This window comes from Nothobranchius furzeri, chromosome 6 (genome assembly GCF_043380555.1).
Source record: "Nothobranchius furzeri strain GRZ-AD chromosome 6, NfurGRZ-RIMD1, whole genome shotgun sequence".
In the NCBI taxonomy this organism is placed as follows: Eukaryota; Metazoa; Chordata; class Actinopteri; order Cyprinodontiformes; family Nothobranchiidae; genus Nothobranchius; species Nothobranchius furzeri.
Window position 1 is genome coordinate 30080146 of NC_091746.1, and position 16737 is coordinate 30096882.

The following is a 16737-nucleotide window of genomic DNA, read 5'->3' on the forward strand; positions in this document are numbered from 1 at the left end:
AACACAATCAGTCATTCATCCGTTCACACACACATTCACACACTGGTGGGGATGAGCTACGATGTAGCCACAGCTGCCCTGGGGCACACCGACAGAGGCGAGGCTGCCGAGTGCTGGCACCACCGGTCCCTCCGACTTCGTATTTAACAACAGAACACCGCTGGCGTGAGAGGTTCTCTGCTCAGTAATGTCAGAGAAGGAGAAACAGCCGGCTGCTACCACTTCCACTTTAGAACAAACTACCAGAGTCCCAAAAAGAAAAACCATCTGAAGTCACGGACAACAAAAGACATTAGGACCTAAAAACAGCGACTGGTGTTTAGCACTATCTCGTTTCCTCTGGCAATCCGGGTTCCAGTATCAGGAGGGGCGTGGCCTAGGGCTGATGGAGGGTTGAGAGTTCCATGACTGTTTGTGTTTACAAGCTAGCTTGTTTTGCAGATTTGCTACAGTAGCTTTTCAGACGGGGATACCAGTTAACGGCGATGATCGTTTACGTTTATGTTTATAAAATAAACAAATAAATAAACATAAACGTTGGTTTTACTGGTGTTTTAAATGTAAACGTATTTGGTTCCCTCGTGAGAGCAGATATCTGGAGGCGTTCAGCGTTTAGAGTGAATGGCAGTCCGTCTGGAAGCCGTAGAGAAACCGAACCATATCTACATTCGGTGTGAAAAAGGCTTTAGTGTGGTTCTGGTTCTGTTCTCTGTGATTAAAGAACATGTGTGCGGTTCTGGTTGTCCTCAGAGGATCCGGGCCCTTACGGGGAAGCCAATCGTGTGGGAGAAGATTGAGGTTCTGAGGAGGACGACCGGCCACCTGCAGCAGAGACACAGCGGGCCGGACCCGCCCAGCACCCAGTCGGAACCAAAACCCATCTCTCCACTTTCCAACACTCCGATATGTTCCTCGGACCCGGCCACTCGGAAGGCTCACCGCCGGGACTCGGCCCCCTCTGGACCGCTGGGGCTGCAGCTGGACCTGGAGGACCTTTTTGCCTGCAGCGACCTGGAGTCGGGCGTGGCCGACCTCAGCAGCCGCTCATCCAGCGGCGCTGACGACAGCAAAGACCCGGATCTGGAGTGAGGAACGGGAAGGGAACCTAAATGTATTTATTCAGGCTGATTGGACTAAATCATTTATTCAATTATGGATCAAAAGGGAGAAAACTCGTTACCCTCTGAATCAAACTCGCATCACGTCAGCTTTGATTTCCACTGAACCAGACGGCTGAGTTTGCTTCCAGCTGTGGGATGGACAGATGTGACGGGATAATGATCTCCATCTTTTATCAAACGGTTTCACTCAGAAATCAGATCAAATGGACCCGAAAAGTCCTGATGAAACCAGATTAATCTGGATGTTTGACTCAAACTTGGCGGTTCTTAACCACACTAAAGAATCTAAATATTTTACTATAAAATGGAATCATAAACACGCGTAACCTTCGTTTACGACGTATCAAACGCGTCTTCTCCTTAAACGCATGAGACGGTTTGTTTATTCCTGCTAAGTCAGGTCATTAACCCCAGAGGAAGTTTTACTGTGAAAACGAACAAACGTCTTCAGATTGTTCTTAATTTATTGTTTTGTTTTTGTGATATTCGATTGTTTTGATTTGTTTTATGATGTTCTTTGTAAACATTTACACGCGGACCAGAACCAGAACTTGCAGCTGCTTGTTGGTATTTAGAATCTGGAGATAAAAATGTCTTTTAGTTGATGTAGGTCCCCCATCTCTCCCTCTGACCTCGTGGTATCGGACCTCCTCTCCTCGATACCTGTGGTGTGTGTGTGTCGATGTAGAACATCAATAAAGGCTGTTAAAGGAAACCGTGTGTGTGTGTGTGTGTGTGTGTGTGTGTGTGTGTGTGTGTGTGTGTGTGTGTGTGTGTGTGTGTGTGTGTGTGTGTGTGTGTGTGTGTGTGTGTGTGTGTGTGTGTGTGTGTGTGTGTGTGTGTGTGTGTGTGTGTGTGTGTGTGTGTGTGTGTGTGTGAGAGAGTGAGTGAATATGTATAAATGTATATATATATGTGTGTGTGTGAATATGTATAAACGTGTGTGTGTGTGTGTGTATATGTATATGTGTGTGTGAATATGTATAAATGTATATATATGTGTGTGTGTGTGTGTGAATATGTATAAATGTATATATATGTGTGTGTGTGTGAATATGTATAAATGTATATATATATGTGTGTGTGTGTGTGTGTGTGTGTGTGTGAATATGTATATATGTATGTGTGTGTGTATATGTATATGTGTGTGTGAATATGTATAAATGTATATATATGTATGTGTGTGTGTGAATATGTATAAATGTATATATATATGTGTGTGTGTGTGTGTGAATATGTATAAATGTATATGTGTGTGTGTGAATATGTATAAATGTATATGTGTGTGTGTGAATATGTATAAATGTATATGTGTGTGTGTGTGTGAATATGTATAAATGTATATGTGTGTGTGAATATGTATAAATGTATATGTATATGTGTGTGAGTATGTATAAATGTATGTGTGTGTGTGAATATGTATAAATGTATATGTATATGTGTGTGAGTATGTATAAATGTATGTGTGTGTGTGAATATGTATAAATGTATATGTGTGTGTGTGTGTGTGAATATGTATATGTGTGTGTGAGTATGTATAAATGTATGTGTGTGTGTGAATATGTATATGTGTGTGTGAGTATGTATAAATGTATATGTGTGTGTGTGTGAATATGTATAAATGTATGTGTGTGTGAATATGTATATGTGTGTGTGAGTATGTATAAATGTATGTGTGTGTGTGAATATGTATAAATATATATGTGTGTGTGTGTGAATATGTATATGTGTGTGTGAGTATGTATAAATGTATGTGTGTGTGTGAATATGTATAAATGTATATGTGTGTGTGTGTGTGTGTGAATATGTATATGTGTGTGTGAGTATGTATAAATGTATGTGTGTGTGTGAATATGTATAAATGTATATGTGTGTGTGTGTGTGAATATGTATATGTGTGTGTGAGTGTGAATATGTATATGTGTGTGTGAGTATGTATAAATGTATGTGTGTGTGTGAATATGTATAAATGTATATGTGTGTGTGAATATGTATAAATGTATATGTGTGTGTGAATATGTATATGTGTGTGTGTGAGTATGTATAAATGTATATGTGTGTGTGTGTGTGTGAATATGTATAAATGTATGTGTGTGTGAATATGTATAGGTGTGTGTGAGTATGTATAAATGTATGTGTGTGTGTGAATATGTATAAATGTATATGTGTGTGTGAATATGTATATGTGTGTGTGTGAGTATGTATAAATGTATGTGTGTGTGTGTGAATATGTATAAATGTATATATATATATATATATATATATATATATATATATATATATATATGTGTGTGTGTGTGTGTGTGTGTGTGTGTGTGTGTGTGTGTGTGTGTGTCTGAATATGTATAAATGTATATGTGTGTGTGTGTGCGTGTGAATATGTATACATGTATGTGTGTGTGTGTGTGTATATATGTATGTTTGTGTGTGTGTGTCGATGTAGAACATCAATAAAGGCTGTTAAAGGAAACTGTGTGTGTGTGTGTGTGTGTGTGTGTGTGTGTGTGTGTGTGTGTGTGTGAATATGTATAAATGTATATATATATGTGTGTGTGTGAATATGTATAAACGTATATGTGTGTGTGTGAATATGTATATATGTGTGTGTGTGTGTGTGTGTGTGTGTGTGAATATGTATATATGTGTGTGTGTGTGTGTGTGAATATGTATATATGTATGTGTGTGTGTGTGTGTGTATATATGTATATGTGTGTGTGAATATGTATAAATGTATATATATATGTGTGTGTGTGTGTGTGAATATGTATAAATGTATATATATATGTGTGTGTGTGTGTGTGAATATGTATAAATGTATATATATGTATGTGTGTGTGTGTGAATATGTATAAATGTATATATATATATGTGTGTGTGTGTGTGAATATGTATAAATGTATATGTGTGTGTGTGAATATGTATAAATGTATATGTGTGTGTGTGTGTGAATATGTATAAATGTATATGTGTGTGTGTGTGAATATGTATAAATGTATATGTGTGTGTGTGTGAATATGTATAAATGTATATGTGTGTGTGAATATGTATATGTGTGTGTGAGTATGTATAAATGTATGTGTGTGTGTGAATATGTATAAATGTATATGTGTGTGTGTGAATATGTATAAATGTATGTGTGTGTGAATATGTATATGTGTGTGTGAGTATGTATAAATGTATGTGTGTGTGTGAATATGTATAAATGTATATGTGTGTGTGTGTGTGAATATGTATATGTGTGTGTGAGTATGTATAAATGTATGTGTGTGTGTGAATATGTATAAATGTATATGTGTGTGTGTGTGTGTGTGTGAATATGTATAAATGTATGTGTGTGTGAGTATGTATAAATGTATGTGTGTGAATATGTATAAATGTATATGTGTGTGTGTGTGAATATGTATAAATGTATATGTGTGTGTGTGTGTGAATATGTATAAATGTATATGTGTGTGTGAATATGTATATGTGTGTGTGAGTATGTATAAATGTATGTGTGTGTGTGAATATGTATAAATGTATATGTGTGTGTGTGTGAATATGTATAAATGTATGTGTGTGTGAATATGTATATGTGTGTGTGAGTATGTATAAATGTATGTGTGTGTGTGAATATGTATAAATGTATATGTGTGTGTGTGTGAATATGTATATGTGTGTGTGTGTGAGTATGTATAAATGTATGTGTGTGTGTGTGAATATGTATAAATGTATATATATATATATATATATATATATGTGTGTGTGTGTGTGTGTGTGTCTGAATATGTATAAATGTATATATATATATATATATATATATATATATATATATATATATATATACATATATATATATGTGTGTGTGTGTGTGTATGAATATGTATAAATGTATATGTGTGTGTGTGTGTGAATATGTATAAATGTATATATGTGTGTGTGTGTGTGTGTGTGAATATGTATATGTGTGTGTCTGAGTATGTATAAATGTATGTGTATGTGTGTGAATATGTATAAATGTATCTATGTGTGTGTGTGAATATGTATGAATATATATATATGTGTGTGTGTGTGTGTGTGTGTGTGAATATGTATATATGTATGTGTGTGTGTGAATATGTATAAATGTATATGTGTGTGTGAATATGTATAAATGTATATGTGTGTGTGAATATGTATATGTGTGTGTGTGAGTATGTATAAATGTATGTGTGTGTGTGTGAATATGTATAAATGATTATATGTGTGTGTGTGAGTATGTATAAATGTATATGTGTGTGTGAGTATGTATAAATGTATATGTGTGTGTGAGTATGTATAAATGTATGTGTGTGTGTATATGTATAAATGTATATGTGTGTGTGAATATTTATAAATATATATGTGTGTGAATATGTATATGTGTGTGTGAATATGTATAAATGTATGTGTGTGTGTATATGTATAAATGTATATGTGTGTGTGAATATTTATAAATGTATATGTGTGTGAATATGTATATGTGTGTGTGAATATGTGTGTGTGAGTATGTATAAATGTATATGTGTGTGTGTGTGAATATGTATAAATGCATATATGTGTGTGTGTGAATATGTATAAATGTATGTGTGTGTGTGAATATGTATAAATGTATATATGTGTGTGTGTGTGAATATGTATAAATGTATATGTGTGTGTGAATATGTATATGTGTGTGAGTATGTATAAATGTATGTGTGTGTGTGAATATGTATAAATGTATATATGTGTGTGTGTGTGAATATGTATAAATGCATATATGTGTGTGTGAGTATGTATAAATGTATATGTGTGTGTGTGTGAGTATGTATAAATGTAAATGTGTGTATGTGTGAATATGTATAAATGCATATATGTGTGTGTGAATATGTACAAATGTATGTGTGTGTGTGTGAATATGTATAAATGTATATATATGTGTGTGTGTGAATATGTATAAATGTATATGTGTGTGTGAATATGTATATGTGTGTGAGTATGTATAAATGTATGTGTGTGTGTGTGAATATGTATAAATGTATATGTGTGTGTGTGTGTGTGAATATGTATAAATGCATATATGTGTGTGTGAGTATGTATAAATGTATGTGTGTGTGTGAATATGTATAAATGTATATGTGTGTGTGTGAATATGTATAAATGCATATATGTGTGTGTGTGTGTGTGTGAATATGTATAAATGCATATATGTGTGTGTGAGTATGTATAAATGTATGTGTGTGTGTGAATATGTATAAATGTATATGTGTGTGTGTGTGTGAATATGTATAAATGTATATGTGTGTGTGTGTGTGAATATGTATAAATGTATATGTGTGTGTGTGTGAATATGTGTAAATGCATATATGTGTGTGTGTGTGTGAATATGTATAAATGTATATGTGTGTAATATGTATATGTGTGTGTGTGAGTATGTATAAATGTATGTGTGTGTGTGAATATGTATAAATGTATATGTGTGTGTGAATATGTATGTATGTGTGTGTGTGTGAGTATGTATAAATGTATGTGTGTGTGTGTGTGTGAATATGTATGAATGTATATTTGTGTGTGTGTGAATATGTATAAATGTATATGTGTGTGTGTGTATGTGAGCATGTATAAATGTGTGTGTGTGTGTGAATATGTGTATATGTGTGTGTGTGTGTGTGTGTGTGAATATGTATAAATGTATATGTGTGTGTGTGTGTGTGTGTATATGTATAAATGTAAATGTGTGTGTGTGAATATGTAAATATATATGTGTGTGTGTTAGTATGAATATGTATAAATGTAAATGTGTGTGTGTATGTGAATATGTATAAATGTAAATGTGTGTGTATCTGAATATGTATATGTGTGTGTGTGTGTATGTGAATATGTATAAATGTAAATGTGTGTGTGTGTGTGTGTATCTGAATATGTATATGTGTGTGTGTGTATGAATACCGGTATGTATAAATGTAAATGTGTGTGTGTGTATATGTATGTGTGTGTGAATATGAAAGTGTGTGTGTGTGAATATGTATGTGTGTGTGAATATATATGTGTGTGTGTGTGCATATGTGTGTGAATATGTATGTGTGTGTATATGTGTGTGAATATGTATGTGTGTGTGTGAATATGTATGTGTGTGTGAATATGTATATGTGTGTGAATATATATGTATATATGTGTGTGTGTGTATATATGTGTGTGTGAATATGTATGTGTGTGTGAATATGTTTAAATGTATGTGTGTGTGTGTATAAATGTATATGTGTGTGTGTGAATCTGTATGTATATATATGTGTGTGTGTGTGTGTATAAATGTATATGTGTGTGTGAATCTGTATGTATATATGTGTGTGTGTGTGTGTATGTGTGTGTGAATATGTATATATGTGTGTGTGTGTGAATATATATGTGTGTGTGTGTGAATATGTATGTGTGTGTGTGTTTATGTATATATATGTGTGTGTGTGTGTGAATATGTATAAATGTATGTGTGTATAAATGTATGTGTGTGTGTGTGAATATGTATATGTGTGTGTGAGTATGTATAAATGTATGTGTGTGTGTGAATATGTATAAATGTATATGTGTGTGTGTGAATATGTATAAATGTATGTGTGTGTGAATATGTATATGTGTGTGTGAGTATGTATAAATGTATGTGTGTGTGTGAATATGTATAAATGTATATGTGTGTGTGTGTGTGAATATGTATATGTGTGTGTGAGTATGTATAAATGTATGTGTGTGTGTGAATATGTATAAATGTATATGTGTGTGTGTGTGTGTGTGTGTGAATATGTATAAATGTATGTGTGTGTGAGTATGTATAAATGTATGTGTGTGAATATGTATAAATGTATATGTGTGTGTGTGTGAATATGTATAAATGTATATGTGTGTGTGTGTGTGAATATGTATAAATGTATATGTGTGTGTGAATATGTATATGTGTGTGTGAGTATGTATAAATGTATGTGTGTGTGTGAATATGTATAAATGTATATGTGTGTGTGTGTGAATATGTATAAATGTATGTGTGTGTGAATATGTATATGTGTGTGTGAGTATGTATAAATGTATGTGTGTGTGTGAATATGTATAAATGTATATGTGTGTGTGTGTGAATATGTATATGTGTGTGTGTGAGTATGTATAAATGTATGTGTGTGTGTGTGAATATGTATAAATGTATATATATATATATATATATATATATATATATGTGTGTGTGTGTGTGTGTGTGTCTGAATATGTATAAATGTATATATATATATATATATATATATATATATATATATATATATATATATATATATACATATATATATATGTGTGTGTGTGTGTGTATGAATATGTATAAATGTATATGTGTGTGTGTGTGAATATGTATAAATGTATATATGTGTGTGTGTGTGTGTGAATATGTATATGTGTGTGTCTGAGTATGTATAAATGTATGTGTATGTGTGTGAATATGTATAAATGTATCTATGTGTGTGTGTGAATATGTATAAATATATATATATGTGTGTGTGTGTGTGTGTGTGAATATGTATATATGTATGTGTGTGTGTGAATATGTACAAATGTATATGTGTGTGTGAATATGTATAAATGTATATGTGTGTGTGAATATGTATATGTGTGTGTGTGAGTATGTATAAATGTATGTGTGTGTGTGTGAATATGTATAAATGATTATATGTGTGTGTGTGAGTATGTATAAATGTATATGTGTGTGTGAGTATGTATAAATGTATATGTGTGTGTGAGTATGTATAAATGTATGTGTGTGTGTATATGTATAAATGTATATGTGTGTGTGAATATTTATAAATATATATGTGTGTGAATATGTATATGTGTGTGTGAATATGTATAAATGTATGTGTGTGTGTATATGTATAAATGTATATGTGTGTGTGAATATTTATAAATGTATATGTGTGTGAATATGTATATGTGTGTGTGAATATGTGTGTGTGAGTATGTATAAATGTATATGTGTGTGTGTGTGAATATGTATAAATGCATATATGTGTGTGTGTGAATATGTATAAATGTATGTGTGTGTGTGAATATGTATAAATGTATATATGTGTGTGTGTGTGAATATGTATAAATGTATATGTGTGTGTGAATATGTATATGTGTGTGAGTATGTATAAATGTATGTGTGTGTGTGAATATGTATAAATGTATATATGTGTGTGTGTGTGAATATGTATAAATGCATATATGTGTGTGTGAGTATGTATAAATGTATATGTGTGTGTGTGTGAGTATGTATAAATGTAAATGTGTGTATGTGTGAATATGTATAAATGCATATATGTGTGTGTGTGAATATGTACAAATGTATGTGTGTGTGTGTGAATATGTATAAATGTATATATATGTGTGTGTGTGAATGTGTATAAATGTATATGTGTGTGTGAATATGTATATGTGTGTGAGTATGTATAAATGTATGTGTGTGTGTGTGAATATGTATAAATGTATGTGTGTGTGTGTGTGTGTGTGTGTGAATATGTATAAATGCATATATGTGTGTGTGAGTATGTATAAATGTATGTGTGTGTGTGAATATGTATAAATGTATATGTGTGTGTGTGAATATGTATAAATGCATATATGTGTGTGTGTGTGTGTGTGAATATGTATAAATGCATATATGTGTGTGTGAGTATGTATAAATGTATGTGTGTGTGTGAATATGTATAAATGTATATGTGTGTGTGTGTGTGAATATGTATAAATGTATATGTGTGTGTGTGTGTGAATATGTATAAATGTATATGTGTGTGTGTGTGAATATGTGTAAATGCATATATGTGTGTGTGTGTGTGTGTGTGAATATGTATAAATGTATATGTGTGTAATATGTATATGTGTGTGTGTGAGTATGTATAAATGTATGTGTGTGTGTGAATATGTATAAATGTATATGTGTGTGTGAATATGTATGTATGTGTGTGTGTGTGAGTATGTATAAATGTATGTGTGTGTGTGTGTGTGAATATGTATAAATGTATATTTGTGTGTGTGTGAATATGTATAAATGTATATGTGTGTGTGTGTATGTGAGCATGTATAAATGTGTGTGTGTGTGTGTGAATATGTGTATATGTGTGTGTGTGTGTGTGTGTGTGAATATGTATAAATGTATATGTGTGTGTGTGTGTGTGTGTATATGTATAAATGTAAATGTGTGTGTGTGAATATGTAAATATATATGTGTGTGTGTTTGTATGAATATGTATAAATGTAAATGTGTGTGTGTATGTGAATATGTATAAATGTAAATGTGTGTGTATCTGAATATGTATATGTGTGTGTGTGTATGTGAATATGTATAAATGTAAATGTGTGTGTGTGTGTGTGTATCTGAATATGTATATGTGTGTGTGTGTATGAATACCGGTATGTATAAATGTAAATGTGTGTGTATATGTATGTGTGTGTGAATATGAAAGTGTGTGTGTGTGAATATGTATGTGTGTGTGAATATATATGTGTGTGTGTGTGCATATGTGTGTGAATATGTATGTGTGTGTATATGTGTGTGAATATGTATGTGTGTGTGTGAATATGTATGTGTGTGTGAATATGTATATGTGTGTGAATATATATGTATATATGTGTGTGTGTGTATATATGTGTGTGAATATGTATGTGTGTGAATATGTTTAAATGTATGTGTGTGTGTGTATAAATGTATATGTGTGTGTGTGAATCTGTATGTATATATATGTGTGTGTGTGTGTGTATAAATGTATATGTGTGTGTGAATCTGTATGTATATATGTGTGTGTGTGTGTATATGTGTGTGTGAATATGTATATATGTGTGTGTGTGTGAATATATATGTGTGTGTGTGTGAATATGTATGTGTGTGTGTGTTTATGTATATATATGTGTGTGTGTGTGTGAATATGTATAAATGTATGTGTTTGTATATAAATGTATGTGTGTGTGTGTGTGTGTGTGAATATGTATGTGTGTGTGTGTATATGTATATATGCAAGTGTGTGTATATGTGTGTGTGTGTATATGTATATATGCAAGTGTGTGTGTGTGTGTGAATATGTATAAATGTATATGTGTGTGTGTGTGTGTAAATGTATATATGTGTGTGTGAATATGTATAAATGTATGTGTGTGTGTGTGTGTGTGTGTGTGTGAGTGTATAAATGTTGATGTGTGTGTGTGAATCTGTATGTATATATGTGTGTGTGTTTATGTATACATATGTTTGTGAATATGTATAAATGTATATGTGTTTGTGTGTGAACTGAATATGTATGTATATATGTGTGTGTGTGTATATGTATGTGTGTGTGTATATGTATATATGCGTGTGTGTGTGTAAATGTATATATGTGTGTGTGTGTGTGAATATGTATAAATGTATATGTGTTTGTGTGTGAACTGAATATGTATGTATATATGTGTGTGTGTGTATATGTATGTGTGTGTGTATATGTATATATGCGTGTGTGTGTGTAAATGTATATATGTGTGTGTGTGTGTGAATATGTATAAATGTATATGTGTGTGTGTGTAAATGTATATATGCAAGTGTGTGTGTGAATATGTATAAATGTATATGTGTGTGTGTGTGTAAATGTATATATGCAAGTGTGTGTATGAATATGTATGTGTGTGTGTGTATATGTATATATGCAAGTGTGTGTGTGTGTGTGTGAATATGTATAAATGTATATGTGTGTGTGTGTGTGTGTGTAAATGTATATATGTGTGTGTGAATATGTATAAATGTATGTGTGTGTGTGTGTGTGTGTGAGTGTATAAATGTTGATGTGTGTGTGTGAATCTGTATGTATATATGTGTGTGTGTTTATGTATACATATGTTTGTGAATATGTATAAATGTATGTGTTTGTGTGTGAACTGAATATGTATGTATGTATATATGTGTGTGTGTGTATATGTATGTGTGTGTGTGTATATGTATATATGCATGTGTGTGTGTAAATGTATATATGTGTGTGTGTGTGTGAATATGTATAAATGTATATGTGTTTGTGTGTGAACTGAATATGTATGTATATATGTGTGTGTGTGTATATGTATGTGTGTGTGTATATGTATATATGCGTGTGTGTGTGCAAATGTATATATGTGTGTGTGTGTGTGAATATGTATAAATGTATATGTGTGTGTGTGTAAATGTATATATGCAAGTGTGTGTGTGAATATGTATAAATGTATATGTGTGTGTGTGTGAATATGTATAAATGTATATGTGTGTGTGTGTAAATGTATATATGCAAGTGTGTGTGTGAATATGTATAAATATATATGTGTGTGTGTGTGTAAATGTATATATGCAAGTGTGTGTGTGAATATGTATAAATGTATATGTGTAAGTGTGTGTGTGAATATGTATAAATGTATGTGTGTGTAGGGTTTCTCTGAGGATCAGAACCTTTCCAGGAACCCTGATGTTCTCATGGACTGAGAGCCGGAACATAAATGAAACACGGCTTCAGTTAGATGAAACTTTCATTTATTTAGGATTTTTCTTCTATTTCAGGTTTGTTTTTTGTTTACGTTCAGTCTCCTCTCAGACACAAACACGTTAGAGTTTATGACCCGGATCTTAGTGCTTTGCGACCCAGAGGGACCCCGACCCGGACGTTGGGAACCGTTAGTGTAGCTGAACATTTTCCCTTTTTACCAGTTGACCCGTTTTACAGCAGAACTCATGTCCTCCTAACCCTTCAGTGGTCCACGACACACCTGCTGGTTCTTCCCCATCAGAGGGTGACCCGCTTCATGCTCCCGGTTGGATCAGAACACAGACTGGACCGAACCAGTTTAGACTGAACCGAGAACAAGGAAGAGCTCAGAAACATCTTCATGAACCCAAAAACCAAGCGATTAGAGCCGGACGCTGGTGAAGTGTCCGGTTTGTTTCTGGTGCAGCTCAGAGGCTCCAGATCCAGATCCAGATCCAGATCCAGAACCAGATCCAGATCCAGACAGACACACACACACACGCACACGCACACACGCACACGCACACACATAAATTGATTACAGATTTATGATTACAGAAACACGCTGGGTAAACACCCGATGCTTCCGAACCGACGTCCAGCTCCACCCTCAGGAGAAGAAGAGCTGCTCACACAGCTGCTGGGTCTCCTCGGGACAGGACACCTCGTGTCCTATGGTCCGAGGGTCGCAGAAGATCTCGTAGTCGTTTCCTCCCTGGGAAACAGGGAGAAACTTTAGGAGGTGAAACTTTTGTCTTCAACATCCTCAGTGGTCTTCATCTCCTCTCCTATCCAACGTTTTGCTCCAGCTGACGTTCATCATAAATATTTAAAAAGCCAAAGGGATCTATCCTCTGATTGGTCGGTCCGTTTTCTGACTGAATCGTGTTCTGACTCGTTTTGACAGACTCACCGGTTTAGTTTTGTCTCCAAAGAAGTGGATGTTGGAGTATTTGTCCTCCTCCACGATGCCCAGACAGTACCTCTTGTCCCAGCCGTCAGGGAACACGTCAAAGCTGATCTGACCTCCTGCAGAGGAACACAGAGCTGGAAGCTGCAGCAGATGTTCCCACAACAGTTTCATCTCCAACTATCTGCTGTGACCTGGACTCCTCCCACTGGGACCAGAACCTCCAGATGCTTCTGGGTTTAAAAATGTTGGAATCTCACTGATATTTATGTAACGTGTGAATTTTAATGGCCTCATCTTTCGTGTAGCTGCAGGCTCTGATGCGTTCAGAGGAGAAATGTTTGAAAAGAGTCGGACTCACCGATGGAAAACGACAACCCTTTTCCTTTGAACTCTTCCTTCAACACAGAAACAAACTTCTCCCTGATTTTCTCTTTCTGGAAAATAATAAAAAATAAAACCTTTAAGGTCCTGGAGCTGAACTGTAGTTCTATCCTTGAGTCCAGGTGAAGAAGCACCTGCAGCTCTAAATGATGCGTTCACTGACCATCCAGCATCGAGAGTCGTTTGTACCTGATCCAGCTCGTAAAACTCTCGGCGTTCCTCCTGAGTGCAGCTTCGTCCGATAGGAGAGATGTTCAGCATTCCGTTACGGAACTCGATGAACGTTCCTCTGAAAACATTCACATGTGATTCATTATAACCTCGCTGTTAATGAGCCGTGAAAACATCAAACTCAGGAGCTCACTTAGATCACAGCTCATTAAAATGTAAGCCTAAAATACAGCAGCAGACACCCAGATGCGTCTTTAATAATCCAGATTATTAAATATTTTAGCTCCATCCAGTCTGAGGCGTGATACATCAGAGTAAATATAAGAACCAGAACCTTCCTCGGAGCTAGGATCATGACTCCGTACCTTTTCTTGGGCAGCTTGATTTTAGCCATGTAGTTGAGACAGAAGTTGATGAAGTCCTGCAGGAGCTCCTCCCCCATGTGGGCCTGGATGGACTGGAAACACAAAACAACCTCCTGAAGCCTCTAAGAGGGAGACGTGTCTCCTCCTGCATCAGTGGACAGGGTCCTTCAGTCTCACCTGGATGGAATGTAACTGTCCGTTTTTATAGGCGACCAGACCGTTCTCGGCGAACACGTAGTCCACAATCTGGATCACTGAGAAGGAAACGAGAAGAAACGTTGAGAGTCTAGAAGGTTTTCAGGCAGATCAGCAATCAAACATCTCACCATCGTCTCCCAGCTGCTCTTGGATCTTACTGAGATCTGACCCCCCGACCACTCCGACTCGGACCCGAGTCCTTAACTTCTCCAGTAAAGCTTTCATTTCAGGAGTCACACACTGTAGACACACACACACACACACACACACACACACACACACACACAAACACACACGTACGCACGCACACACACACACACACCAGTCAATTAGAGACGGTCAGACCGGAACTACATGTAGTTTGTTTCCAGGGGACGCATTATTCCCCGGATGGACTACAGCAAATACGTGGAGACGGAAGTTGGACAGACATAATATTTATCAGCTGTTTAACAGCTGGTTGTTTGTTTGTTTGTAGACACGTTGTTTACCTGTCTCGCGGCCGTGAGTGTACCGTCAACATCAAACAGGCAGAGCGTGCTCGTGTCCGCGGTGTTTTCACTCATTTTGTCCTAAGTGAAAAACCGTCTATGTACCGTGACCGCGCAGTCTCGTGCTCAGTGTGTCCCCTTGCTCCTGGTCCGGATCGGCTCGGTCCAGCGGCGGAGCTGCTCAGAACTACAACTGAGATAAGCGTGTTCCGTATCGCTGACGGACCGGAGGAACTTGAACCTTGTTACACCGGAACTAACCACATCGCGTATGGTGTGTCACGTGGTACAAAGCAAACGCCAAAGTTCCCAACGGACTCATGAATCCATTAAAAATCTTTTTTTTAACGCTTCTGGTTTGAATCTTATGTGAAGCATCACAACATCCGGGTAAATCAGCTGGTAAACATTTGGGTTTCAATTTTTACTCCAAAGATCTGAATTATCTGGAGAAGAATGTAGCCTAGCTTTGAAGGGGCGTGTCCACAAACATTTATTTATGTTTACTAAAATCCAGCCACTGATCTGTAATTAAAGCGTTCAGTCAGGTTTATTAAACTAATATCTGGAAAAATACATCACACCTTTCGAAGGAAAGGTCAAATAAAGGGTTTTATATCTAAAATTGTTAATGGGAAAATTATTGGCTGGAAAGCTTTATTTATAAAAGCTGGTTTAACAAACTAAACCATTTTCTCATTGAACTCAGAGACATTTCATTTCTGCAATGATCTTAAGCTCCTTGTCAATTGTCCTTGTTTTATTTTAATGAGGATATAAATGAACTGGACATTTTTATTGTGAGTTGGAAACATTTTTCTGGAATGAGTTACGTTATAGTTCAGCTTCAAGGCTTCCCTATTTACCTGCTATTTCTAAAGGAACAGTTTCAACTGGGTTCACAGCAAATAAGAGCACTGGATTCAATGGAGATCATATAAAAATGAATAAAAACACAAACGTAAAAAATACTGTTATTCACACATTTATCCCACATCATCATGTCTTTGTGCACATGGTCTGTCCACATCAAAGACAACATTCTTTCCTGCTAGACATCATGGGAAAAACATCCTATTATCCCAGACATTTATAACTAGTGTAGTTTTGCTCACAGGGTTCTCTCTGTGCAATTGTTTCATGCTGAGTCTGTTGAGTTGGAGGACGGTCAATCCTGACCGTCCTCCAACTAGTTAAGGTTCAGGGAGGTCTGAGCAGAACCTCCCTGAACCGTCTACAGGTGGTTCAGAACGCCTGTGCTCGGCTTCTGACCAAGTCCTCCAAACACACCCACATCACCCCGCTTCTCCTCCAGCTTCACTGGCTGCCAGTCAACTTCAGGGTTCATTTCAAGATCCTGGTTCTGGTCTATAGGGCCTTACATGGACAAGCACCATCTTACATTGGTGATCTTCTTAGTCCCTACACCCCCAGCAGGTCCCTGAGGTCCAGTGGTCGAAGCCTACTGGTTGTGCAGCACCAGGCTAAAGGTCAAAGGTGACAGATCATCTGCTGCTGTGGCCCCCAGACTCTGGAGCTCTCTCCCCCTGAGCCTGAGATCAGTGGACTCAGTGGTCTCCTTTAAAAAGCAGCTGAAGA

At 35.7% G+C, this 16737-nt stretch overlaps 2 protein-coding genes across 3 annotated transcripts in view; one reads left to right on the top strand and one right to left on the bottom strand.

Moving 5' to 3' along the window:
• mtmr7b (myotubularin related protein 7b) overlaps window positions 1-1836 on the top strand; it is a 10895-nt gene extending 9059 nt beyond the window's left edge. The window contains exon 14 of one of the 2 annotated variants that reach the window (XM_015973296.3): window positions 751-1836. In XM_015973296.3, coding sequence (XP_015828782.3) covers window positions 751-1089 — 339 coding nt within the window. In that variant the 3' untranslated portion in view covers window positions 1090-1836. The remainder of the gene's footprint in view (window positions 1-750) is intronic. The other variant, XM_015973303.3, reaches the window with a different exon arrangement.
• Window positions 1837-12610: 10774 nt separating this feature from the next.
• pmm2 (phosphomannomutase 2) lies at window positions 12611-15364 on the bottom strand. The gene is made up of 8 exons (XM_015973387.3): window positions 15139-15364; window positions 14776-14887; window positions 14627-14703; window positions 14450-14541; window positions 14103-14202; window positions 13891-13966; window positions 13533-13648; window positions 12611-13334 (listed from the first exon to the last, which is right to left on the bottom strand). The coding sequence occupies exons 1-8, from the start codon at window positions 15211-15213 to the stop codon at window positions 13230-13232; spliced, it is 753 nt and encodes a 250-aa protein (XP_015828873.3). The 5' UTR covers window positions 15214-15364; the 3' UTR covers window positions 12611-13229.
• Between the last annotated feature and the right edge of the window lie 1373 nt (window positions 15365-16737).

Bases quoted from the DNA above. Each gene is read 5' to 3' on its own strand.
- pmm2 (XM_015973387.3), bottom strand. From the start codon at position 15,213: ATGAGTGAAAACACCGCGGACACGAGCACGCTCTGCCTGTTTGATGTT. The intron at 14,704-14,775 runs GTGAGATGTTTG...TTTCCTTCTCAG, and splicing joins AGAGCAGCTGGGAGACGATG to TGATCCAGATTGTGGACTAC. The intron at 13,967-14,102 runs GTACAAACGACT...ATTATTTTCCAG, and splicing joins AGTTTTACGAGCTGGATCAG to AAAGAGAAAATCAGGGAGAA.